The sequence below is a fragment of the Engraulis encrasicolus genome, chromosome 11 (genome assembly GCF_034702125.1).
Source record: "Engraulis encrasicolus isolate BLACKSEA-1 chromosome 11, IST_EnEncr_1.0, whole genome shotgun sequence".
In the NCBI taxonomy this organism is placed as follows: domain Eukaryota; kingdom Metazoa; phylum Chordata; class Actinopteri; order Clupeiformes; family Engraulidae; genus Engraulis; species Engraulis encrasicolus.
In genome coordinates this window covers 39,941,995-39,965,015 of record NC_085867.1, presented here as the reverse complement: position 1 = coordinate 39,965,015, position 23,021 = coordinate 39,941,995, and the positions used below count along the sequence as shown (strand labels likewise).

Here is a 23,021-nt window from a genome sequence, read left to right as displayed (position 1 = left end):
ACACACACACACACACACACACACACACACACACAATCACACCACAAACCATCACCATGCACCATAAACCATGCATGGTCAGCATTATTCAATCAAGTAGTTGTGAGCATTGCATTGTCTTTCTGTGGTGGTAATTCCCCTACTTGTCCTCATAACCCCCACTCTCTTCTCTCTTCTCTCTCTTCTCTTCTACTCTACTCCTCTCCTCTTATTCTCTTCTCTTCTCTTCTCCTCTCTTCTCTTCTCTTCTCATCTCTTCTCCTCTCTTCTCCTCTCTTCTCTCCTCTTCTCCTATCTTCTCTCCTCTCTTCTCTTCTCTTCTCTTCTCTTCTCTTCTCTTCTCTTCTCTTCTCTTCTCTTCTCTTCTCTTCTCTTCTCTTCCTCTCATCCTATCCTCTCCTCTTCTCTTCTCCAGTTCCTTCAGCTCTCTGGCCCACAGTAGCGCCCAATGGGGCCCGGACAAGTTCAAGAAGGAGTCGGACTCCTCGTCATGCGAGGAGACAGCCAACGCCTATGTCGTAGGTCAGGACGCATCTCCAGGACTTAACACAACAGAGCATATTGAAAGATGACATGCTGTGCCTTTTTAAGTATTTATTTTTTTAATACTAATACTGTAATTTTTTCGTATAGAGGGTTCATACTGTTTGGGTACCTACAGTAGATAACCTAATTAAGCCGCTTGACGAAGGTCTCAATGACCAAAATGTTCTAAATAAATCTCGCTTGTGCAATGGGCAATGTTTTGGAGTTCTTCTTTCCCTCTGTTTCCCTACGTTCTATCTCCAAAGCACTGGTCTTCTTTAGAGGACTGCAGAAGTTTTCTTTTTCTTTGAGATATTGTTTCATGTCTGTCAAATCCATCTTTTCATTCTAGAAAGAGTCCAATCAGCCCGTCTTTCCTTGCTTGCTTACTGCTTAATCCTCCTGGAAAGCACCTCTGCGGTCTTAGATTGTCTGAAATGTTCACTTATGTACAATATTAATTATTAATATATGTGCAAGTGGTATATCCATTATACGATTAAATTGATTTTGGCAAATTGACGATTATATTACCACACTAGCGAGAACATTTAAAGATGTTACACCAAGTATGACGAGGTTAAGTTTAAGTGTTTTTAATGCAAATTTTTCACCTCCTGAAAAGTAGCGCTTTTGGTTTTGATCCAAGAGCAACAATACGTTATTAGTATAACATTGTTGGTAGTAGTAGTTGTAGTGAAAAAGTGAGCATTTCAGATTGAGCTTTCTGTCTTTCTGCAAGAGAAGGCGACATGGTGCATGCGGACTGTGTTCCCATTCATCTAGTGATCTCTATGTTACAAATGACAGTAAGGAGAAGTTGCCAGGCTCTCTGTATCTCTCTTATCTATGCCCTGTGACTGCCTCCTCTCGAGAGATGATCACTTTTGATCCTGTTCTCCTCTGTCTTCTCTTGAGAGAGAGCGCACATTTATTTCATGTACGTAGGGTCTGCCCTAACGAGAGATAACGTGAACAACTGTGTGCCAAATAGAGGCTGCTTACGTGCAGTGTAATCCTAGTGACAAAGCACATTAAAAACGTCACGAAGTTGGGTTTCACTTGTATTGAGATCTGTTGATGATTCATTCTAAACCAGCTATGTTGATTCTCTGTAAATCTAGTGAATGACTCACATCTAATCGATCACTGACTGCAAATCAACTGATATGGTGTCTGTGGCTCTCTGTGTCTCTGCCTGTCTGTCTTGCTGCTCTGCCTGTCTGCCCACACGCCTATCTGCTTCTCTGTCTGTCTGTCTGTCTGTTTCGTACTGTGTAGGTGTTAGCATGCACAGCTCAGGACTGCCCTCCACCCCTGCCACTCTCTCAGTCAATGGTATGTCATGTTGTTGGTATTTCATGTTGCACTTACCATAATATAAAAGCCAAGGGTATTTGGAAAGTTGTTTTTTAAAATCTCTGCAACAAGGTTAATTTAGTATTTCAATTCGCAACTGATGGTGTTACGCAATGTGATGTGCTTCTTCGTATTATTGCTTATGTGCACATAATACACCCCGTAGTACAGTGTTTCTCAAAGTGGGGCGGAAGCTTACGTACTTTTCTGCTTTGCCGTTAAGGCAACAGATTCACTTTACAATCACAATATATTCATTAATTTATTCACTAATATTTAGAGAACATCATAGGCCATATACGTGTATAGGCTTTAATAAACGTTACGATGGCCTATTTATTTGTCTTTTTGTAACTATTTTGCTCGAGGGGGGCGCAGACAGACACCCTTCCTCTGAAGGGGGGAATGGCAGGAAAAGTTTGAGAAACACTGCCCTAGTACATTTACAGCATGTTTTACTGGGCAGTTTCCTAACTTTTTGTTATGGCATTTGTCTCACGTTCAGTGTGTGCATAATTATCGCACTTTGCCTGTAGTGCACTGACACTAACGGTCAACAATGTAATCCAAACCCTCCTCCTGGGTTCTATGTACATGGAAACATGGAAATTAATCTTCATAGGAATGTACAATACAGTAACTTTCCAAACACCCCTTCATAATGGACTTGTCATCGCGGTCTCTCCATCTGAATTCTCTCTCTCTCTCTCTCTCTCTCTCTCTCTCTCTCTCTCTCTCTCTCTCTCTCTCTCTTTCTCTCTCTTTCTCTCGCTCTCTTTCTCTTTCCCTCTCCCGCGCTCTCTCTCCCCCTCTCCCCCTCTTTCTCAAGCGATATCCACATTGTTAGAGCCTATTAAAGGGCCCCTCTTAAATGCCTGTGCCTATGTCTATAACCACAGGCAGCTCCCCTCTGGAGTGCTGTAGTCCTATAGTGGTGATGTATGGCTGGGCTACGGCTTAATCTCTCTGATCCCCCCGCGTGTAACCGATTTGCCAAGGCCACTTGAGGCTCGCAGTGGGCCTCTGGTCTGACGCTGCTGTTAGTGTTGCTGCCGCTTCAGGCCCAGCCCCAGCAGCTGATGGCGTGCAGACGTGCATGAGAGAGAGAGAGAGAGAGAGAGAGAGAGAGAGAGAGAGAGAGAGAGAGAGAGAGAGAGAGAGAGAGAGGGGGAGAGAGAGGGGGAGAGAGAGGGGGAGAGAGAGAGAGGGAGGGGAGAGAGAGAGAGAGAGAGAGAGATGGAGGGAGAGAGATGGAGGGAGAGGGACGGAGAGAGAGCGAGAGAGAGAAGGGGGTGAGGAGGGGGCTTTTAGTATGGACTATAAAAAGTCAGTCAGGACTCACGGAAATTAGCCTCACAAGGTTGTGTGTGTGTGTTTATCTGTGTGTGTGTGTGTGCATATGGCATGTATTTTTGTGTGCATGGATAATAATGATTGGGCGCTCTCTCAGGAATGAGTATGGTCTCTTATGGTGTAAGCATTACTTATAAACTGTGGCAAGTGATTGTTGATGACAATGCTATTTTCGTAATGTTATGCCCACTGTTTCAGATAGAGCTTGTTAGTTCTTGATTGATGACTACCATGCTTGTGAAGCAGATGTCAAATGTCTAATGTGTCCGTTGTTGTAAATGGCTGAGTGCAAAGAAGCTGTACATTTATATAGCTAATGTTATTTGCCTTTTGGCTTACTGTAAATCACCATTAACTATGATGTTAGTCCTGAGCATTTGCTAGAATCACAGCAGCAGTCGCAGCCAAGAATAAGGCCATACTAAATACTTCAAAGTCTTAGACTTAGGACTTAGCACTTAGACTTATGGCCCATTCACATCTACAAGGGTAACTCCAACGATAACTGCAACTATAAAGATATTTCCGTTCACACTTGCCAACAATAATACCCGTTTCTCATGAACATCCGCAAGCAAAAGGCTTAACGTCTATGCTTTCTAAAGCCATTTCGATTGTTATAATGGTTTTAATAAAAAAAAGTTAAGTTATATTTGTGTAGTTGTTGATGTGAATGTGCCTTTAGACTTGGATCATTCTTGCCATCCAACAGTTCACCATTGTTGCACAAATTGACTGAGATGCCGACGCTAGGCTCATTCTAATGGAACAGAGAAGCAAAACATTATTGCAGACAAGTCAGCCGTGTTCACACTGACTTGTTTCCATGTTGTCTTTTTTCAAACAGACTCTCTGAAGAAGAAGCTGAATGCCTTACCCTCCCCTGAGAGGGAGATTATGACCGTTCATCTGAAAAAGGATGCCAAGTATGGCTTCGGTAAGCTTTTTCTCTTTTTGCTCCCTCTTCTTCTGTTTTTGTTCCATCTCTCTTCTGTGCTCTCTGTGTGCTCTCTCTGTTTGTCTGTCATTCTTTCTTTATCTTTCCCTCTCACACACACACAATCTCTCTCTCTCTCTCTCTCTCTCTCTCTCTCTCTCTCTCTCTCTCTCTCTCTCTCTCTCTCTCTCTCTCTCTCTCTCTCTCTCTCTCTCTCCCTCATTCTTTCTCAGCCACTCTCACTTTGTCCTTAGCTCACACAATCTCTCGTTCGTTCTTGCTATCTCTTGTTTTTTTCCCCCGTCTTCCTCGGCCTCTGCAAGTGTGCTGATAGTTGCCTGCTCCCATATATGGGCATGGAAGTCCCAATATTGTCTCCAATAGTAGCCTCCACAGTCAACAGTAGCTAGTCTCCATGATGAATGTCAGAGGACAGAATGGGGTTATCTGGGCCAAACCAGATGCCTGTTGTACAGAAGCACATTCTGTGAAGGGGGCGGTAGGGGAGGAGGAGAAGGGTGTGATAAATAGTGTGGAGGGGGTTTTGGTTGCAGGCTCATTCGGAACAGTGATTAATGAGTCATGGACAACTGGGGGGAGCTTTTTCATGTGCAGGTGCTTGTTTTTCTTGTTTCTCTTTTGGGGAAGATTTTTTTGTATTTTCTATGTGGTTTTGTATTATTTGGCATCACATAAATTGCTGTATTATTTTCCCCACATTCATTCATGCATTCGTTCGCTCATTCGTTCGTCCATCCATCCATCCATCCATTCATTCATTCATTCATTCATTCATTCATTCATTCCCTCTTGCCGTCTCCAGGTTTCCAGATCGTAGGTGGGGAGAATTCAGGGCGGCTGGATCTGGGGACTCTGGTCAGCTCCATTACCCCTGGAGGTCCAGCTGACATCAACGGCTGCCTGAAGCCTGGTCTGCATCCTCTCATATGCCACTATGCATCTACCCATCTGATCTAGCATATGTTGTGACGTATATACATTGTAAGAGGTGCTATGACGTGTTCAAAAATTGATCACAAATATGTCAGGATATGTGTACTACCAAATTGTATTTCATGCCCATGTAGGCCTACAAATCATCCCGCTACTTGACTGAAATATTTTATGACGGTGAAAAAAAGCTTGGGTGGAGGTTCATGCTTTTGTTGGGTGCTAAGTGACCCACAACACATGGAGGCACATGGAGACCCAAGTTTGAATCCAGCCTGGGTCATATCCCAATCTGATCCCTCTTCTTTCTCCCACTCATTTCCTTTTCCGTTCTTCCCTTTCCTATTGTAATACAGGAGCCAAAAATACTTAAAATTCATTTGGGAGAAATAACCCCCTGCCAAATTCACAACAAATGATGAGACCACTGTACACTACAGTATAGATAGCCCAGTTGGGAGACATACAGTAGTTGAAATGATGGGACCACTGTGCGGCTGTAGATTCTGTAGCACAGTTGGGACATACAGTAGTTGTGTAAAAAATGTGAAAAAAAAAGAAAAGAAAAGAAAAGAAATAGCATTCTCTCTCTCTCTCTCTCTCTCTCTCTCTCTCTCTCTCTCTCTCTCTCTCTCTCTCTCTCTCTCTCTCTCTCTCTCTCTGTCTCTCTCCCCCCTTCTCTCTCTCTCTCTCCTCCTCCTCTTTCTCATGATGTGTGTTGTGTTCTCCCTCGCAGGAGATCGACTGCTGTCGGTAAATGACATCGACCTGGATGGACTGCCCCACGAGGCTGCTGTGGAGATCCTTCAGAACACCTCTGATGACGTCACACTGGTGGTCTCTCAGCCCAAAGAGAGGCTGTTTGAAGGTGAGTGGCTTAGGGATGAAAATCAATGCCCTCATGGCAATATGAGGTAGGGGGCAGGCTTTTGGCTAATTACTACTACGTAGTACGTACACACTAGTTATGACATTCCAGTGTACTATAGTTGACATTCTAGTGTACTATAATCATTATTTAGAACAATCACAATATGAGTATTTACTTCTAGAGGTGTGTAATAATATTGCAAAAATGTATGGCCACTAGGCACAGTATGAGTGGAGGTGCAAAACGCACACCAGAAACAGAGGTGCTGGCAACCAGAAAATACAATTGCAGGAGGAGAGAAGTGCCGCACACTCTCAAGTTAAATAAACAGTTTTTAATGTGACAATGTTTCGGCCTGTCGGCCTTCTTCAGGTCACGTGTGTGACCTGAACGTGACCTGAAGAAGGCAGACAGGTCGAAACGTTGTCACATTAAAAACTGTTTATTTAACTTGAGAGTGTGCGGCACTTCTCTCATCCTGCACTAGGCACAGCATACCCTTACAAAGACTTCCACCATGTTTTGTGACGGTTGAGCAATATGGGTTTTTTTTTCTCCCCACACTAGGCTCCCCCACCAGCTTCCCCCACTACATCTCCAAGCCCCCCGGAGGCCCATCTGCCCAGAGGAAGACAGCCGATTTGGAGTCATCCTCCGAGGACAACGCGGGGTCCCCTAGCCCTCCTCCTCCAGCATCCACCACCACCACCACCATCACCGATGCCTTGTCCGAATCCCCGCTGGACAGACGTCGCCGGGACATTCTCAACTCGTCCCAGAGGTCACACATGGACGTGACCAGCCTTCCCCAGGCCCAGCTGAACGGCTTCCACCGCAGCCCGCCGCCTCCAGAGAGTCCCCCCATCATGGCTCTGCAGAGCGCTGGAGGACAGGACAGCATCGTCACCCCGCCTGCCCTGCCACCCAAGACCAGGAAGGCTCAGAAGGTGGTGGTGGAGGCACCTAAAGAGCCCCAAGAGTACTCGGACAGGGGAGACTCGGACATGGACGACGAAGTGGATGGTAGACTGGAGAAAAGGACAGCTAAAAAGGTACAGTTTGAGGAATAAGAGGGGATTTTGTTTTGATGCAGGTTTTTAGAGCCTGAGATGTGGAGAAGTATCTAGATTTGGAGAACAGCTACAATAGTGTTGTCTGATATCGTAATCAGAATTTGAATGAAGGTATGTTTTATTGCAGCTCAAATACCTCTATGAAGATACTTTTGAAAACTGACTTGCACCCATTTGCACTAGGTTTTGATTCTAATACTGTGTAGGCAGTGAGCCTACACTCGGGCATAACTGGTGCCCCCGTGCTGCCTGTTTGCCTGAATGCACACATTACCGTACCGCCGTTTGATTTATCAAAATCACATAATGATAAGTGTCATGCATGGTTCTTCAATCACACACAATCGGCACAATCCTCACCGGCACAGATGCTAAATGATTAATTGCACCAATGTTTTGTGGTTTAGTTTTGACACACCGCCTAGTTCCGGCCGTTGCTCAGCTTCCATAGAAGCTGGCTGTATACCGTGCGAAACAGAGCACTTGCATATATCCATCCACCCTATGCCGTAGGTTATCACAGCTTTTTAATAACCCTTGGCTGTCCCAGGGGGCCGCCGTGCAAGTGCTTTGATGGGTCAGAAATGAGCTAACGGTTTGTGTCAGGCTGGCAGGAATGACTGCATTGCATTCGGAATGAGATACTGACTGATCCTGCATGAGAACGCTGCATGGGTCTCTTGCCTTTTGATAAAATGCTTTAGCCACTTTCTCAGCTTAACCTCCAAGTGTCCTTTCCACCCCCCACCCCCCAATCCCCACCCTTCTCCCACACTGCATGTTTTAAGTGTGTGCGTGTGCGTGTGCGTGTGCGTGTGTGTGTGTGTGTGTGTGTGTGTGTGTGTGTGCGCGCGTGTGCGTGTGTGCGCGTGTGCGCGTGTGTGCGTGTGTGCGTGCTCGTGCGCATGAGTGCATGTGTGCGCGCTCGTGCGTGCGCGTGCATGTGTGTGCGCGCGTGTGCGTGCATGTGTGTGTCTACATGTGTGTCTGCGTGCATGTGAGCATATGCATGCATGTGACATGCATGCATGTAGTGTGTGCGCAAGTGCGTGTGTGTGCGTCTGACATGCTGTCCCCTACTCACACACAGCCCCTTTTCTCTTGTTTGCAGGAGCTTTCTCCTCCCCCCAGCTGCAACATGGCAAACTTAAGTGGTAATGCCCCAGGGGTCAGTAGTCTCCGTCCTGGAGATCTATTTGACGTTGAGCTGTCCAAGCTGGACAGCAGCCTGGGCATTAGTGTGACGGTACTGTTCGGAAAGGTTTTCACTCATTCCTCTTTATTTTCTCCCTTCGCCCCCTTTTTAACTCACGACCGTGTGTGTTGTATTTGTGTGCGTGTGTGTGGGTGGGTCAAAGATGTCCGACATGAAATTGTCCTTCAGTGCAACCAACGGATACTTTTGCTTACTGTAAATGCAAAAAACAAGATTTGTTTTAATTAATTCTTTTTGGCTTGGCTATCATGCATTCACTTGAAAAAGAATTGAAAATCGTGTTTTTTACAGTTACAGTAAGCAAAAGTATGCCGTTGGCACTGAAGGACAATTTCATGTTGGACGTCTTTGACCCGGGTGTGTGTTGCGTGCCTGTGTGTGTGTGTGTCCATTTTGCCCGTAGCTTGTGCCTGCTTGTACCTCTTGAGGTCCGCCCGTCCGCCCGCTTGGCTTCATGTTGGGGAAAAGTAGATTGGCGCTGTCTCTGTCATTGCATGCAGATTTTTACAGGCATTTCACCAATCAGCGAATGAATCATAACGCTCCAAACAAAACACAGTAAGGTGCAGTAACACATCACAGGCTGATGCCTGGAGAGGAGAGAAGCAGAAAAAGAAATGCACAAGTTTGTCAGCACAGCTGTGGCTTGCCACCCCCATCCACACTCATGCCTGCATAGATTTGCATTGCTGATCATCCTTTTTTTTATTGATTTGCATCGTGTGCAGTGTGGTTTTTTCCTTCCTACTGTGTGAATTAATCTTTTCCGGCCGCAAGTGTGCTGAGCTGTGATGTGAAAAAACAAAAATCATTTTTAAATTACTTCTTGTTGCATGATTTGATTCAGTTATTCTTGACCTCCAGCAAAATGATACAACATTTTTTATATATATTCGTGTCAATTCAAACCCACAGATTGTTTTATTTTACTTCTGTTTCATAATTAACTAGTCTTTCTAACACCACATTTTCAATCACCTCCCATTGGGCACCACACTGTTAAAATGGAGTTATAGTTTGCACTTTTAACAAAACTGCACGATAGGTCAGGTTGTAGTGAGACCCAGCATTGTAGTGTGTCTGATGTAGACTAGAGATAGAAACATAGTGAAGGCACAGCGCCTCATGACTGAGTGTACTTACATGTGTATGTGTGTATGTGTGGCTCAGGGTGGCTCAAACACAACGGTGAAGCATGGAGGGATCTATGTCAAGGCCATCATTCCCAAAGGTGCAGCTGAGCTGGATGGCAGAATTAGAAAAGGTGAGGAACGGCCCTGCAGTGGGCAACCGGTATGGCACTCGTCTGCCATATGGCCGACCCGGGTTCGATTCCCGGTCCGGGTCATTTGCTGAAACCTCCCCATCTCTCTCCCCATCCGCTTCCTGTCCACCTCTCAAACTGTCCTGTCATGAATAAAGTCGTAAAAGACCAAAACAAAAAAAAGAAAAGGTGAGGAACTTGGCCTCGGCCATAGCTCAAATGGCTAAGGCACTGTAAGGATATACAAAGGACACAGGTTCGATTCCAGATCGGGGTCATTTTCCAATCCTCCCCCATCTCCTACTCCCCCTCATTTCCTGTCACACGGTTAAATGGCGTTTTTGATTCCGAATTGAATAGTTCGGTCGAATTTACCTTCATCGTTCATTTAATTCTGAATTAAGAGGTGTTTACATGACGTTTTCAAAGTGGAATTAACCTTTATTCAGAATTAAAGTGAGTTCATTCGGAATTAAATGTCTCTTGGTAAACGTAGTGAGTTTCAGAGTTGTCTGAAAAATTATGATTATGTAGAATTATGATAAAGGTGAAGTTGAAAAAATACCCACATCACTTCATAGCTTTGAATTTAGCAGTCACAAAAAACAAGTCCTATTTGGACCTTTTGAAATGCCTATGAAGTGTATCATACATAACAGCACCTTGAATTAACAAGACTTGGGCCCATGACTTTCCAGCATCAACATTTTAGTTACAACTGTGGTAAATCATTTCCACATATTTAGATATTCCGTTGTAAGTGAGGTGTCATATACAACCTTTTGTATCTGACCTTGCTCCACTAGGGGACCGGGTGGTTGCTGTGAATGGGAAAAGCCTGGAAGGAGCTACGCACAAACAGGCCGTGGAGGTCCTTCGAGACACTGGACAGGTACAACAAACAGCCACTTTTCCATAGCACACTGATAAAGAACGTTGCATTACTTTTTATTGTTTTACTAGAAATACTGAATAGGTCTCACAGTACCGGGAAATGACGGATATGCCTTCAGCAAATCAGGAAAAAAGTGTATTTCCCTCACCAGGTGATAAGTTTGAGATAAAGGCCTGTCACGTGTCCTGATATGAAGGGAAGTAGTAGTAGTAGTATTAAGGCAGTAGCCGTCGTCCTGTTCTACGCCTCCACCTCATCCGTTATTCCCTTTATATTGGAACATCTCAGTGGCCGTTATCTTTAACGTAATCGTCTCCCACAGAGCATAGTGTAGGTGTTCGTTTTGTGATTAGCTTTTTATTATTGTATTTTTAGCAAACACAAAAACAAAAAAACAAACAAACAAAACTGTCATCGTCACAACATGAAGTCAAGATCAGGGAGGAGTAGAAAAAAGAAGAGTTTACCCAGTGGGCAGTAACAAAGGAAAATTGTTGAAAATTGTTCAAAGAAAGATGTAACATAACTCATAAAGAGTCTCTAAAAGGCTCAGACAGTTCACACACAAAATGTCCCCAGACAGCCACAGTTTATGGTTTTGCCCGATGGGTTTGAGCTGTGGAGTGTTGCAAATTAGCCATGTGTCCAACACTTGTAGTGTAGTAGGTGTTCTGATCTGACCTATGACCTCTTTTGACTTCCCCAGGTTGTCCATCTGCTGCTAGAGAAAGGCCATCCTCCTGCCGACAGCGTCCACGCTCCTCTCACCCCCCAGACCACACCAGACGTGCCCCCAGAGAAACCCAGGATGCCCCATAGATCCTCCCACGACTACCACTTTGTGACCGATGGTGAGTTGAATGGGTTAAATTCAGTTTAGAAGAAAAATTGTGCACATCCCTGCTCAAGGAGCAGGGCAAAGATTCACATTTTTGATTGTCCACACAGTTTTTGTTTAGTTTTATTATTAGTAGTAGTAGTATTCCAAGGCAGAACTGCTTTTTGACCATTGAAATCTTCTGAGGATTTCAAGTCTGCAGACCTCTCAATGAAACTCAATCAAATATATACAAGTTATATATATGAAGGAATCGAGAGTGGTAAACTATACATTATGATATTCATTTAATTTTGAACTGTATGCTTATTAAGTCACTGAATGTAAAGCAATGAAGGTGGAAAAGACTAAAGGGCAAAAGAAACGAAAGCACATACGCCTCTTTTCAAAGCTGCTTTTCATATCGGAAAGTGGGAGTGGGAGGAAAAAACGGCAACCAAGCAAGACGGCACACATGTGTACACACACACACACACACACACACACACACACACACACACACACACACACACACACACACACACACACACACACACACACACACACACACACACACACACACACACACACACACACACACACACACACACACACAGATAAAAGGCAGTGTTTTCATGCAGACTGCGTTCACAACTCCTTTCGCCTCAGGCAGGGAACACAAGCACCCCCTGCAGACTGACAATGGGAATCGCAACAAATCTACAAACTAGGACAGGGGTTCACTTCCCAACCTCTTCCACCCACTTGAACTTTTCACAAATTAAATTAATAAATGAATAAATAAATACTTGTAATACATACATGTCAACAGCAACACACACGCAAATATCATTATCCGGATTTTTTGAAAATGATTTCAGGGCTCACTTGGAATACCTTCTCGGCACACAGTTTGGGAAACACAAAACTAGGGGAAACACACTGCAGCCACACCATGGGAAAGGAGGTCTTAATTAGACTTCCCTATCCAGTGTTTAATTGACTTCCACAGAGTTGCTTTTTACACCATTGAGAGTTTATACTTTTTGTAGCCCCCCTCATCTAGAGTTAAAAACAAACACTAATTATGAATATGGTAATGATGTAATAACTTCATTATAACATAATAACATGTAATAACTCTCTCTCTCTCTCTCTCTCTCTCTCTCTCTCTCTCTCTCTCTCTCTCTCTCTCTCTCTCTCTCTCAAATCAAGGTTAGCTTTATTGCCATTCATTGAAACAGTGCTGACAAAGCTGACATACAACTCTCAACAACAACAAATACAAATGCAAATACAAATACAACAAATCTCTCCCTCGCCCCCTCTCTCTCCCTCCTCTGTAGACAATGTGTTGGAGGTGGGCCTGGTAAAGAACTCGTCTGGCCTGGGCTTCAGCTTCAGCCGGGAGGAGAATGTTCCGGGTGAGCCGGCACCCACCAGCATGGTGCGGGTCAAGAAGCTGTTTCCGGGGCAACCGGCCGCCGAGAGCGGCCAGATCGAAGTGGGGGACGTCATCCTGCGCGTCAACCAGACCTCCCTCAAGGGCCTGTCACAACATGTAAGCTGTAAACTGTGTTTGAAAAATTTGTGTCATTCCATAGAGCAGGGGTGTCAAACTCATTTTGGTCCGGGGGCCGCATACAACCCATGTGGACCTGAAGCGGGCCGCATTAGTAACATCATCGCAAAAAAAAAAAAAAACGTAAAGCAGAGGATTAGTGTTCAGTACTATCACGTTTTAAGTGTGTTGAATATGTAGAAAGCAATGCAATACTGATAATCCTATGCAAAATTTCCTTGACTTCATTCATTCATTGGCAACCATCAATTAATGAAATATGGGACAGTTCATTTTGGCAGGGGGTCTGGCGGTTTCCCCCCAGAAAAAATTGTATTTCTTATATGTAATTTCCTGCATTTTCACGCATTCTAACATCCCGTTTCCAGTTTGAGCTTAATAGGAACCAATACAAATCCAATTATATCTATTATTTAATTACAACCAATACCAATACAATACGAATAAGAAGTATTAACATTTTATCTCTATATATGAGGTCTATAATATATGAGCTTTATCAAATGCCTGTTACAGTACAAATTCACTATTTATAATTGAAGTGTGATGTGCACTTTACTACATATATACAGTGTAACAGAGGGACCATTGGGTTAATGTCATGCAGGTCTCGATTTTGCCCCGAGGGCCGTAATTGTGCATTTCGGTTATTTCATTAAAAAAAAAAAAAAAAAAATTTTTTTTTCATCCGGGCCGGATGGAACCTTGCCTGGTTAACACCAGACCTAATCACAAGTGAGATTAGGTCTGGGGAGTTGCCTATTGTAAATTCTGTATGGGGCCGGAATACTTGGCTATTATGACACACTGCCCTGCTGTCTGATTGGGTAGAGAAACTGTTAAGGTCGGAATGCTTGGCCATTATGACACAGATCCCATGATCTTGTACGTTATGAGTCATCCTCGCCATACTGTCTTTCAGATCGAAACGATTGTGTAGAACTAAAGGCAGTATGGGAGTTCCCAGGCTAGATGGAACCCTCTGGAGGGCCGGATGCGGTATGTTTGACACCCCTGCCATAGAGGAATCAGGCTCACATAATTTAGGATGAATCCTAGAAGAGATATTTTTTTCTCCATTTGGAGAAACACACACCATTTGGATTCTAGCATGTGCACTTTCAAAAGTCCACAAAATCTTCAAATGTTATCAGATTTGGATGTGTGGGCCATCATTAGGCTTAGATGGCCCGGGATGACTTGAGCTCGGTGGTTGTGTTACAGTCAGACACATTTGTATGACTAACCAGATCATTTTCATAGACGACCGATGGAATTTAAGGGCCACCCCCCACACAAACTACAGTTCCGACAAACTGCAGAGTGCCTAGGTCAATGCAGCGTATAGGCAGCGTCTGGCTTAAATGGGTTAATATCCATTGTTGAATCCACCTGGCTGCTGTGCTTGTTTGCGGCATAAAATGTACCGCCAGTCTATTAGAATAACTGGAAATTGTGCGATCCGGCATTGCTTAATAATGCTGTCATAACCAATGTGCAGTGGCCTTAATAGTCATGTTGTAGAGTTTTCTAATAATATGATCCTGCTTGTTACAGGAAGTAATATCGGCTCTGAGGGGAGCTGGACAGGACGTCACTCTGCTGCTCTGTAGGCCAAGCAAAGGAGTCCTGCCAGAGATGGATTCCTCTTTAGTGGTGAGTAAAACAAAGGCTTATTCAGTGGCTCCCCAACAGTAACAATGCAGTTCATTAAGAGGGGAACAGAGGGGTTTTGGAGTACTGTGATGCAGGTGGCTAAAGCACATATGGTCTCATCATGCGCACTGTGGAACACTGTAATAGCCCCTGAAAGACTTGTACTACCATAGTACTATAGTGCATTACAGTAATACATTATGACTTGGGCATTGTCATTGTAGTTGTAGTAACAGCAAATTAGTCACAGGGCCATGTCTTAATAGTGACATAACAAAAATTAAAACCCCATGAACTTTTAGCTTTCATTTAAGAGCCTTTTCTCTGTGTCCTCTTCTACACAGACACCCAAGGTCTCCCCTCGCAAAGAGTACCACCACTCCCAGCACCTGGAGCCGCCCGCCAGGACCCCCTCCAGGACGATGTCTCCCGACGGGGGGGACAGCCAGGCGACCACCACCAGCCTGGGCCTGGTAGAGGAAGCCCTGGAGAGGCTGCTGATGAAGTCGCCCAGCCGGCGAGACAGCTACAGCGACAGCACCGACGAGGACGAGGACGGGGAGGTGGAGGAGGCCTTCAGCCCCGTCATGGAGCTCCACAGCAGCCAGTCCTGGGACCGCAGCGTCTACCAGACCCCAGGAAATATGACGTCCATGGGGAGGCATGGACCATATGACACCCCCTGTGAGCTGGACGATACATTCCGATCTGCCTACTACTCACCCAGCCAGTCTATGTTAAGGAGGTAATGGGGCAGATCGGCCAGCCAACTTTGACCTGTCAACTTATTATGCTATGTTTCAGATTCAGTTAATAAGTACTTGTAACTGTTTGTACTCCTAATCTTTTGGGTTATCCACTAGGTTATTTGGTTTTTGTGTTGGGCTCAATATTCAGCATTGAAAGCTGTCTTCAAAGAAGGTGTACAGTATTTTCAGGCTCAACTGTGTAACATGAACTCAATTTGGTCTCAATCAGACTGTTTTCTGATTGGAAATGTAGTTTCCTATGGCCTGTCTTATCGTATACAAATGCCCAGCTCGTTAAGATAACTTTTTGTTTTTACGTGTGCGATGCAGACGGTCGTCGTCGTCCCCAGTGCCAGTGGAGCTGGACTCCACTCTGCAGCCCATGCTGTCCTCTTCAGTCAGCCCAGACAGGGCGGACCTCAGCCCCAGCCCGGACCCCCTGCCTCCCCCCCTGCCCATCCCCAACACCCTCGACCTCCACAACAACCAGGACGTGGAGGAATTTGTGCCAGTAAGGGTCTTAATTGCCTTGGGAACATAGTAAAGTAGTTGTACTATACTGTATGGCAGTGGTTCCCAAACGTTTCCCCGTGTGCACCCTCATGTACATTTCAATGTGGTTCGCGCACCCCATAAGCGAATATTTTGGTGTGCTGATGTCCATTAAAGTATGGATTCACTGCACATTTTGCACAATTGTTTTGGAGCATCCTCTTTTTTGGAGCATCCTCTAGGAGTTTAACTACTGTACAATTCACATGGACCCTTCAGCATACAATTCACCATACAATTAAAAACTACTTAATGTTCATTAATGCTGGAGAAAACCTCACATATCCACCATTGCTCTATTCAGCTCGTGCACCCCCTTATGGCAGGCTGCGCACCCCCAGGGGTGCACGCACCCCAGTTTGGGAAACCCTGCTGTATGGTATGCAGCTATCTAGAAGGTATATTCATTTACTTGGGAAGCAACAAAGTACTTGTACTCTATGGTACACGGCTGTCTTGAAGATAAAACTTCTAAATCACTCCTTTTTCTTCACATGGTGACTTGGTAGAATACTAATCTTAACCCATAATATGAATGTGAAAGGAAAATGAATGATTTTTCAACAAAAAAATCTTTACTGGTTTATTAATTAAATTGATATCATTTCATTGTAATAGACCTGTATTGTGTATTCTCGTAAATAGTGTTTATACTGTGCATAATAATATATGATATGATATATGATATTTCATTTCTGTTTTCTTCTTCTCTCCTGCAGGAGGTAGAGCTGAAAGTCTCCCTGGTCAAGTCGGACAAGGGAAGTTTGGGATTTACCCTGACCAAGGGAAATGACCTCAGCTGCTACATCCACGACATCGTCCAGGATCCGGCCAAAGGAGACGGGCGACTGCGTCCGGGAGATCGCATGATAATGGTAGCATAGCATGGCATAGCAGCACACACACTTAGCTTGCTCTGTGTACCGTGCACACTCACAGATGAGGAGATAAGCATAGATAAACACTGCTAACAGCATGCATATTTCCAGAACTGTATTTTTTCCCCTTAAACTGACAGCCACGTCTCTGTAATTTGGGCGGTAAACTACATCATGTGAGGAAATTGTTTGTTGACGATTGCACATTGACTCAATGTGATGTCAGCGCTTATCTTCATCCTATTCCCACGTCATTGTGGGGCGGTTAAGGTGAAGGTAGCAAACTTGTGACCGCAGAATCACAAGATAGAATCCAAAGACTTCCCTGAACTCACCTGAAGAAGATCTGCATGACCGAAATGTGAGCAATAAAAAGGATGTGTAATGGATGGTGTGTGGGATATTTGGTTACTACTTAGAATACACCAACTGCCAATCGTGCCACTGAGCAATGAGCATGGTGTCATTCCTGCACATACTGGCTCTTGGCAGCATGGTCATGTCTTCTTACTGTAGTAGTCAGTTTAGTTGCCTTCACTCAGTAGTGCCCTATGCTTTGCTATGCTGTGGTTTGCAATGTAATCACAGCACCCTGTGTGTACGGTTTTCTTTGCTCTCCTATTTTTCAAGCGTTCTAGCACATCTCCTTTGGTCAAGTGCGTTAGAGAAGATCCACAGGGTCATCAACTTTCCACACAACTTCCACACACTGTCCTCATTTGCAAAGTTTTAATTGTGCCTGTGTTTCGGTCAGCTGACCTTCTTCATCCTACTCTCCCTCCGCTCTCAGGTGAACAACACGGACGTGTCCAGCATGGGCCACACGGAGGTGGTTAACCTGGTGCGCGCCGCCCCCCGCGTGGTGGACCTGGTGGTGGGGAGGGTGCTGGAGGCTCCTAAACCCGCGTTTGAGGCCCACCTCCTGCCCGACATCACCTACCAGTGCCAGGAAGACTCTCTGGGTAAACTGACTTATTTGATAAGAGATACTGGTACACAAATCCAAGTGCCAGATTGATAAACAAGAGAGTGGTACACAAATTGTTCAATTGACATTCAATGCTTAGTAAGAACAGGTCCTATAAGAGGGTTTTGACTGAAGTCCACAACAGGATTTGTCATTGTGCTAAAACGAAGCGCGTAGAGCACCCAGTACCGTATACCTGGGTACACAAGTTCAAGTTCAGCCTTTGTCGTTTCCCAACCCTACCACATCTCTCTCCCCCTACCACTTTCCTGTTGCATCTTCACGATCCCATCACAATAAACATGGTAAAAAGCCCAAAACAATATTTTGAAAAATGATCTTCTTCTCAGGTCTGGTCTTGGAGGGAGGCAGCGACAGCCTGCACGGCCTGCTGTATGTGAAGGAGGTGGTGCCGGGCTCGGTGGCGGCAGGGGAGGGGAGCATGAAGCCTCTGGACCTCATCCACTTCATCAACGGGGCGCCGACCCACTCGCTCACCCTCAGCGAGAGCCGTAGGCTGGTGGAGCTGTCGCTAAGGAACCTCACCCTCAAGGCCACCAGGTAAACACCATACAGTAGGTCCAGCTGAATATAAGAAACCTCACCCTCAAGGCCACCAGGTAAACACCATACAGTAGGTCCAGCTGAATATAAGAAACCTCACCCTCAAGGCCACCAGGTAAACACCATACAGTAGGTCCAGCTGAATAGTAAGCTCCCATCCGTCCACTCTTTTTGCTTGTGGCCTTGTGTTTCGTTAACACCCCGCCTCTGTGGAGAAAAAAAATATGTTACCTCAATGCCAGCTTAGGCAGATCAAAACAGTAAACAGGACAAAAATAATGCACTACATTTTGGAAGGATTTGTAGCTGTTGCTGGTTGTGGCTCAGTTGAATGGCTCCTGCAATGTAGTTTGTTTCACCCAGTATGGTCTTGGACAGGAGCACATCAGTAAGCCAAACACACAACCATGTACACACTGTTGTGCACATGCAATGCTGTTTAAACAGTGCCACGTGTGGCCATTTGTTCCTGAATATCTTAATATGTACAGCGTACAGTAAATGGCTGAAACGACAGTAAAATCTGCTTTAACTTGACTTCATACACTTAAAAGGGACACTGTGCAGGAAATGGTCAAAAAAGGTACTGCAACTATGCTGCTCATTGAAACGGGGCTGCCTATTGTCAAATTTGATATTTACATGAAAATTTACTAAATAATAAACAAATATTTTCTAGTATGGCCCAAGTACCGTCATTTTTCAGCTAAAAACGGCTATTTTTGGAAATTAAAAATGGCGGACCATGGAGAAGACCCTTCTTTTCATGTATGAAAAGTGCAATTTTTCCAGTCATAATGAATACTTGGAATTTGATGCTGGTGGTAAGTATTCATGAAAAAGGCAACATTAGTGAATGAACAGCATGGTTTCTGGAAATAAACAACAAAAAATCTCACACAGTGTCCCTTTAATGAAAAAGTAGCTTGTGCAAAATAGCTTAACTGGTTAGATCCAGCACACAGGTTATAACTGTTTTTCAGAAGATTTGACTGTTTCTCATAACTGATCCCATTTACCGTTTGAATGTATTTTTCAGAGACGGACAGCCTGTGACACCACGGCAAAGGAGTGTCTCATACCTGAACAATAACCTGACCTCTAAAAATAACACGCCGCACAGTATGAATGGTAAGTTTCTAGGCCGCCCGCATCATATCTCTGAGGGCAATGGAAAAGTGGTGTGTGTGTGTGTGTGTGTGTGTGTGTGTGTGTGTGTGTGTGTGTGTGTGTGTGTGTGTGTGTGTGTGTGTGTGTGTGTGTGTGTGTGTGTGTGTGTGTGTGTGTGTGTGTGTGTGTGTTTGTGTGTGTGTGTGTGTGTGAGAAAGTGCAGTGTCTCACTGGAAGGTTTTGTGTCTTTGAAGGTTATCTCCATGGTGAGCGTAATGAGCTGGAAGCCCTTTCAAGTATCTGCCCATCTGAGGTAAACCAAACTCTCTGCTATTCTTCCTCTTGTTTTTTTCCTTCATGCATTTTCCTTATCATGGTCTTGGTTTGTGTATCTTGATTTTGTGTCGGTGGATGACCTTTATAAACGGTTTTAATGTACTATTTGCTTTAATCTGTTGTAATTCGAAATATTCGTCCCCTACTTTGCACAAGCAGAATCAAGAAATCATAAAGATGCTACCACAATTTTAAAAAAAATGTCTGTATGGGAGATTTTTCCCGTCAACGGAATTCATATTTGCTGCATCTTGTGTGAACGTTTAAGCTTGTGAACTTCCGTTTCTGTAATGTCATGTGTGTGTGCTTGTTCCAGGAGCAGCTCATACGAATGGACCTGGAGAAGCCCACGTCTGGTGGACTAGGCTTCTCCGTGATTGGTGGAGAGAGAGGCATATTCGTCAAGTCCATCACACCTGGAGGAGTGGCCCACACCTCAGGGATGCTGCAAGTGGGAGACAGGCTGCTGAAAGTGAGTCGCCATCTCACCTTTGCTGCTCCATCATGCTAAAAAATAGTTTGTCTCAAACTGTGTTTTTTTTTCTTTGTCAGGCCATGTGTTCATGTTGCTTGCCTTGTTTCCCTGAAAAATCACTAGGGTATAATGTAAGTGTACATGAATCATGATGTACATGATGTAACATTAAAATACTTAGACAGCACTTGAAATTTACTAATAGGCATGGATAGTGTAAGTACACCGCTATTACATGTCAAATGTTTGTAGGTACACTGAAAAAAGAAGGTTAATGAAGCGTCACCCAGATGTCAGTACAATAAATTGGCTGTGTTTGTTTGTTTATGTATAAGGGCTGTGTTAACCTGTTGGTCTGTCATCATTTCTTTTAACATTCATTCTCACCTTGATGCCATTTTTACCTGTTTATTCCAAAACGTGATGACATGCAGGTAAACGATGACCTGATGACGGGTGTGTCCCACTCTAAGGCGGTGGCCACCATTAGGAAGGCCAAAGGTGTAGTGCACCTGATCGTCTCCAGACCTCCAGATCAGACCCCAGGCACTTACCTGGGCTTCCTGCCCCTCAACTCAGACAAGTGCAATGGAAACACAGGTATCGTCATCATCACCTCTATATAATGAAACAGATGCGTGTTCTAAGTGATAAAGATGCATGTTAAAGACGTATGTTATTAGTTTGTACTTTGAATAAATGAAGCGAAGGACAGCACTCTTCAGATTTCTTCTTTGTTTATTCGCCCACAAACGCTTCGGGCAGAGCCCTTCTTCAGCGTGTAATGGCGTACAAACATTTTCCTACATTTACATCACTAAAATTACTTAATTTGATATTTGGCCAGGTATTGCTGATTTTATCATCATGACCTATTCATATTGCAATAGCTGTTTTACATGCATGTAGTATCTGCCAAATGATATGTAAGAAGGCAAGACGTACAACGTTGTTTCGTGGTCCTTTAAACTGTGGCAGATGTCAGTGAGGACAGTGGGGTGCGGACCAAAGTGCACAGTCCAGCGGATGGCCAGAAGTCCAGCAGTGAAAAAGGCCCACCTGCCATTCCACCCATAGGTACGTATATCAGCAGCAGTCAGTTATTGATTGATTTCTCTGTGTAGTGCATTTTCAAAAAAAAACTTAATTGACAACACAGATTTGGCTTAAACATGGTGTGTGTGTGTGTGTGTGTGTGTCTGTGTGTGTGTGTGTGTGTGTGTGTGTGTGTGTGTGTGTGTGTGTGTGTGTGTGTGTGTGTCTGTCTGTCTGTCTGTCTGTCTGTCTGTCTGTCTGTCTGTCTGTCTGTCTGTCTGTCTGTCTGTCTGTCTGTCTGTCTGTCTGTCTGTCTGTCTGTCTGTGTGCACGCGTGCATGTTTTTGTTGCACAGACTATGACTTGGAATCAAAGGAGAACAGAACAGACGGCACTGTGGACCTGTCAGAGGACACAGACTGTGATGGTTCCTCTCTACCTGAAGATTCGCCTGAGGTACAGAGATAATTCGCCTACTTCAAAGAAATTGATAAGGCACACTCCTTCAAGCTCTTAATTACAAATTGAGAATCCACTGACTTAGAAGAGATGTGTGTTTAACTTTCCTTTCTGTTTTCAGTCTTCCAGGAGAGCAGATTGGAATGAAGAATGTGTAGACAGCCCAATGAATGAGCGGTAAGTGTCTTAGGGGGAAGTCTCTTATTCTTCCTTTATAAATTGCAAACAAAGATGAAAATCTACCTTTTAGTTTACTTGGCAATAGAGGCATAGGGTCCAAAAATGATTAAGATCATTTTACAGATGGCATACTTCAAACTTTTCATAACTTGACATGTTGGCAGTTGACATATTTTTACATTTTTATACAAACAATATTTTTAAGGCATCTGAAATACAAAATGCCCACAATGCATGTAAACAAAGAATCATCCATTAGAGGCAACCTAAATTATATGTTGAAATTATGTATTTGCTGTATATTATTATATGTCGTGAGATTAAAATAAACTTCTGACATGTCAGGTTGGCGATCCTCAGCTACCCGCAGACAAGTGATGGTCAGTTAGAGGAGGATGAGATCACTTGGGGTAGTGATGAGCTGCCTATCGAGAATATCAACCCCAAGTTCACAGAAGGTAAGTCAAGCTATTTTCACTCAAGTTGGAGAAAACTCCGACCTAAAACTCACTGTCATTATTTGTGAGCAGCCATGGCCCAGTGGTTAAGGGTTTGGTCTTAAGATCAGAGGATTGCCGGTCCAAATCCCAACCTTACCTCTCCATACACCTCCATCCATGGCTGAAGTGCCCTTGGGCAAAGCACCTACACCCACAATTCTCCAGGGACTGTAACAAGTATCTTGTAAATAGCAGTAAGTCGCTTTGGATCAAAGCGTCAGCTAAATGTAGGTGTAATGTGATTATTTAATGAACTAAAAAATTATGACCGTTAAATCACACCCAAAGTTGTGGTTTTCTTTTTTAATCTTAGAAATTGAGTGCTCTTAGCTCTTCTAAAGACACAGCAACGTCAACTCAGGGTGGAGTTTAGTTTTAGGGTAAATATGATGCCAGAAGATGTCCAATCTTCTGGCATCATATTTACCATAAAACTAAACTCCACCCTGAGTTAACGTTGCTGTGTCTTTATTTACTCTGTGCTCCGCTGCATACCTTTAGGTTGTTTATGTCTTGTTTATGTCTCCTTTGTAAATGGCTTTGGATGTAATGTAATGTAATTTACTTTTTCCTGACACAACTCCAGTGCTGTTTATTTTTTGCTCTCATATCTTGATAGTCTTGAAGTCGGGATTGGCAGAATTGTTGTTACCAAACTGATTCCTGAGCTCTATACAGGCTGTGCATGGCTTAGGGCTTCCGCACATAGGCTCCGAC

General features: G+C 44.2%; 1 protein-coding gene across 4 annotated transcripts in view; it reads left to right on the top strand.

Annotated features, from left to right (window-relative positions):
- The window catches only part of ptpn13 (protein tyrosine phosphatase non-receptor type 13), a 112,229-nt gene that overhangs the window by 85,918 nt on the left and 3,290 nt on the right, over positions 1–23,021 (top strand). Inside the window, exons 20-44 of one of the 4 annotated variants that reach the window (XM_063210607.1) lie at positions 416–522; positions 1,807–1,863; positions 4,085–4,174; positions 4,998–5,105; positions 5,862–5,993; positions 6,564–7,048; positions 8,181–8,315; positions 9,456–9,549; positions 10,356–10,441; positions 11,151–11,295; positions 12,608–12,822; positions 14,401–14,499; positions 14,844–15,244; positions 15,579–15,759; positions 16,520–16,675; positions 17,469–17,640; positions 17,996–18,206; positions 19,249–19,340; positions 19,574–19,632; positions 19,972–20,127; positions 20,565–20,730; positions 21,109–21,207; positions 21,521–21,621; positions 21,746–21,801; positions 22,150–22,262. In XM_063210607.1, the coding sequence (XP_063066677.1) occupies positions 416–522; positions 1,807–1,863; positions 4,085–4,174; positions 4,998–5,105; positions 5,862–5,993; positions 6,564–7,048; positions 8,181–8,315; positions 9,456–9,549; positions 10,356–10,441; positions 11,151–11,295; positions 12,608–12,822; positions 14,401–14,499; positions 14,844–15,244; positions 15,579–15,759; positions 16,520–16,675; positions 17,469–17,640; positions 17,996–18,206; positions 19,249–19,340; positions 19,574–19,632; positions 19,972–20,127; positions 20,565–20,730; positions 21,109–21,207; positions 21,521–21,621; positions 21,746–21,801; positions 22,150–22,262 (3,716 nt within the window). Of the gene's footprint in view, positions 1–415; positions 523–1,806; positions 1,864–4,084; positions 4,175–4,997; positions 5,106–5,861; positions 5,994–6,563; positions 7,049–8,180; positions 8,331–9,455; positions 9,550–10,355; positions 10,442–11,150; positions 11,296–12,607; positions 12,823–14,400; positions 14,500–14,843; positions 15,245–15,578; positions 15,760–16,519; positions 16,676–17,468; positions 17,641–17,995; positions 18,207–19,248; positions 19,341–19,573; positions 19,633–19,971; positions 20,128–20,564; positions 20,731–21,108; positions 21,208–21,520; positions 21,622–21,745; positions 21,802–22,149; positions 22,263–23,021 lie in introns of all 4 variants that reach the window. The other 3 variants (XM_063210605.1, XM_063210608.1, XM_063210609.1) reach the window with 3 other exon arrangements.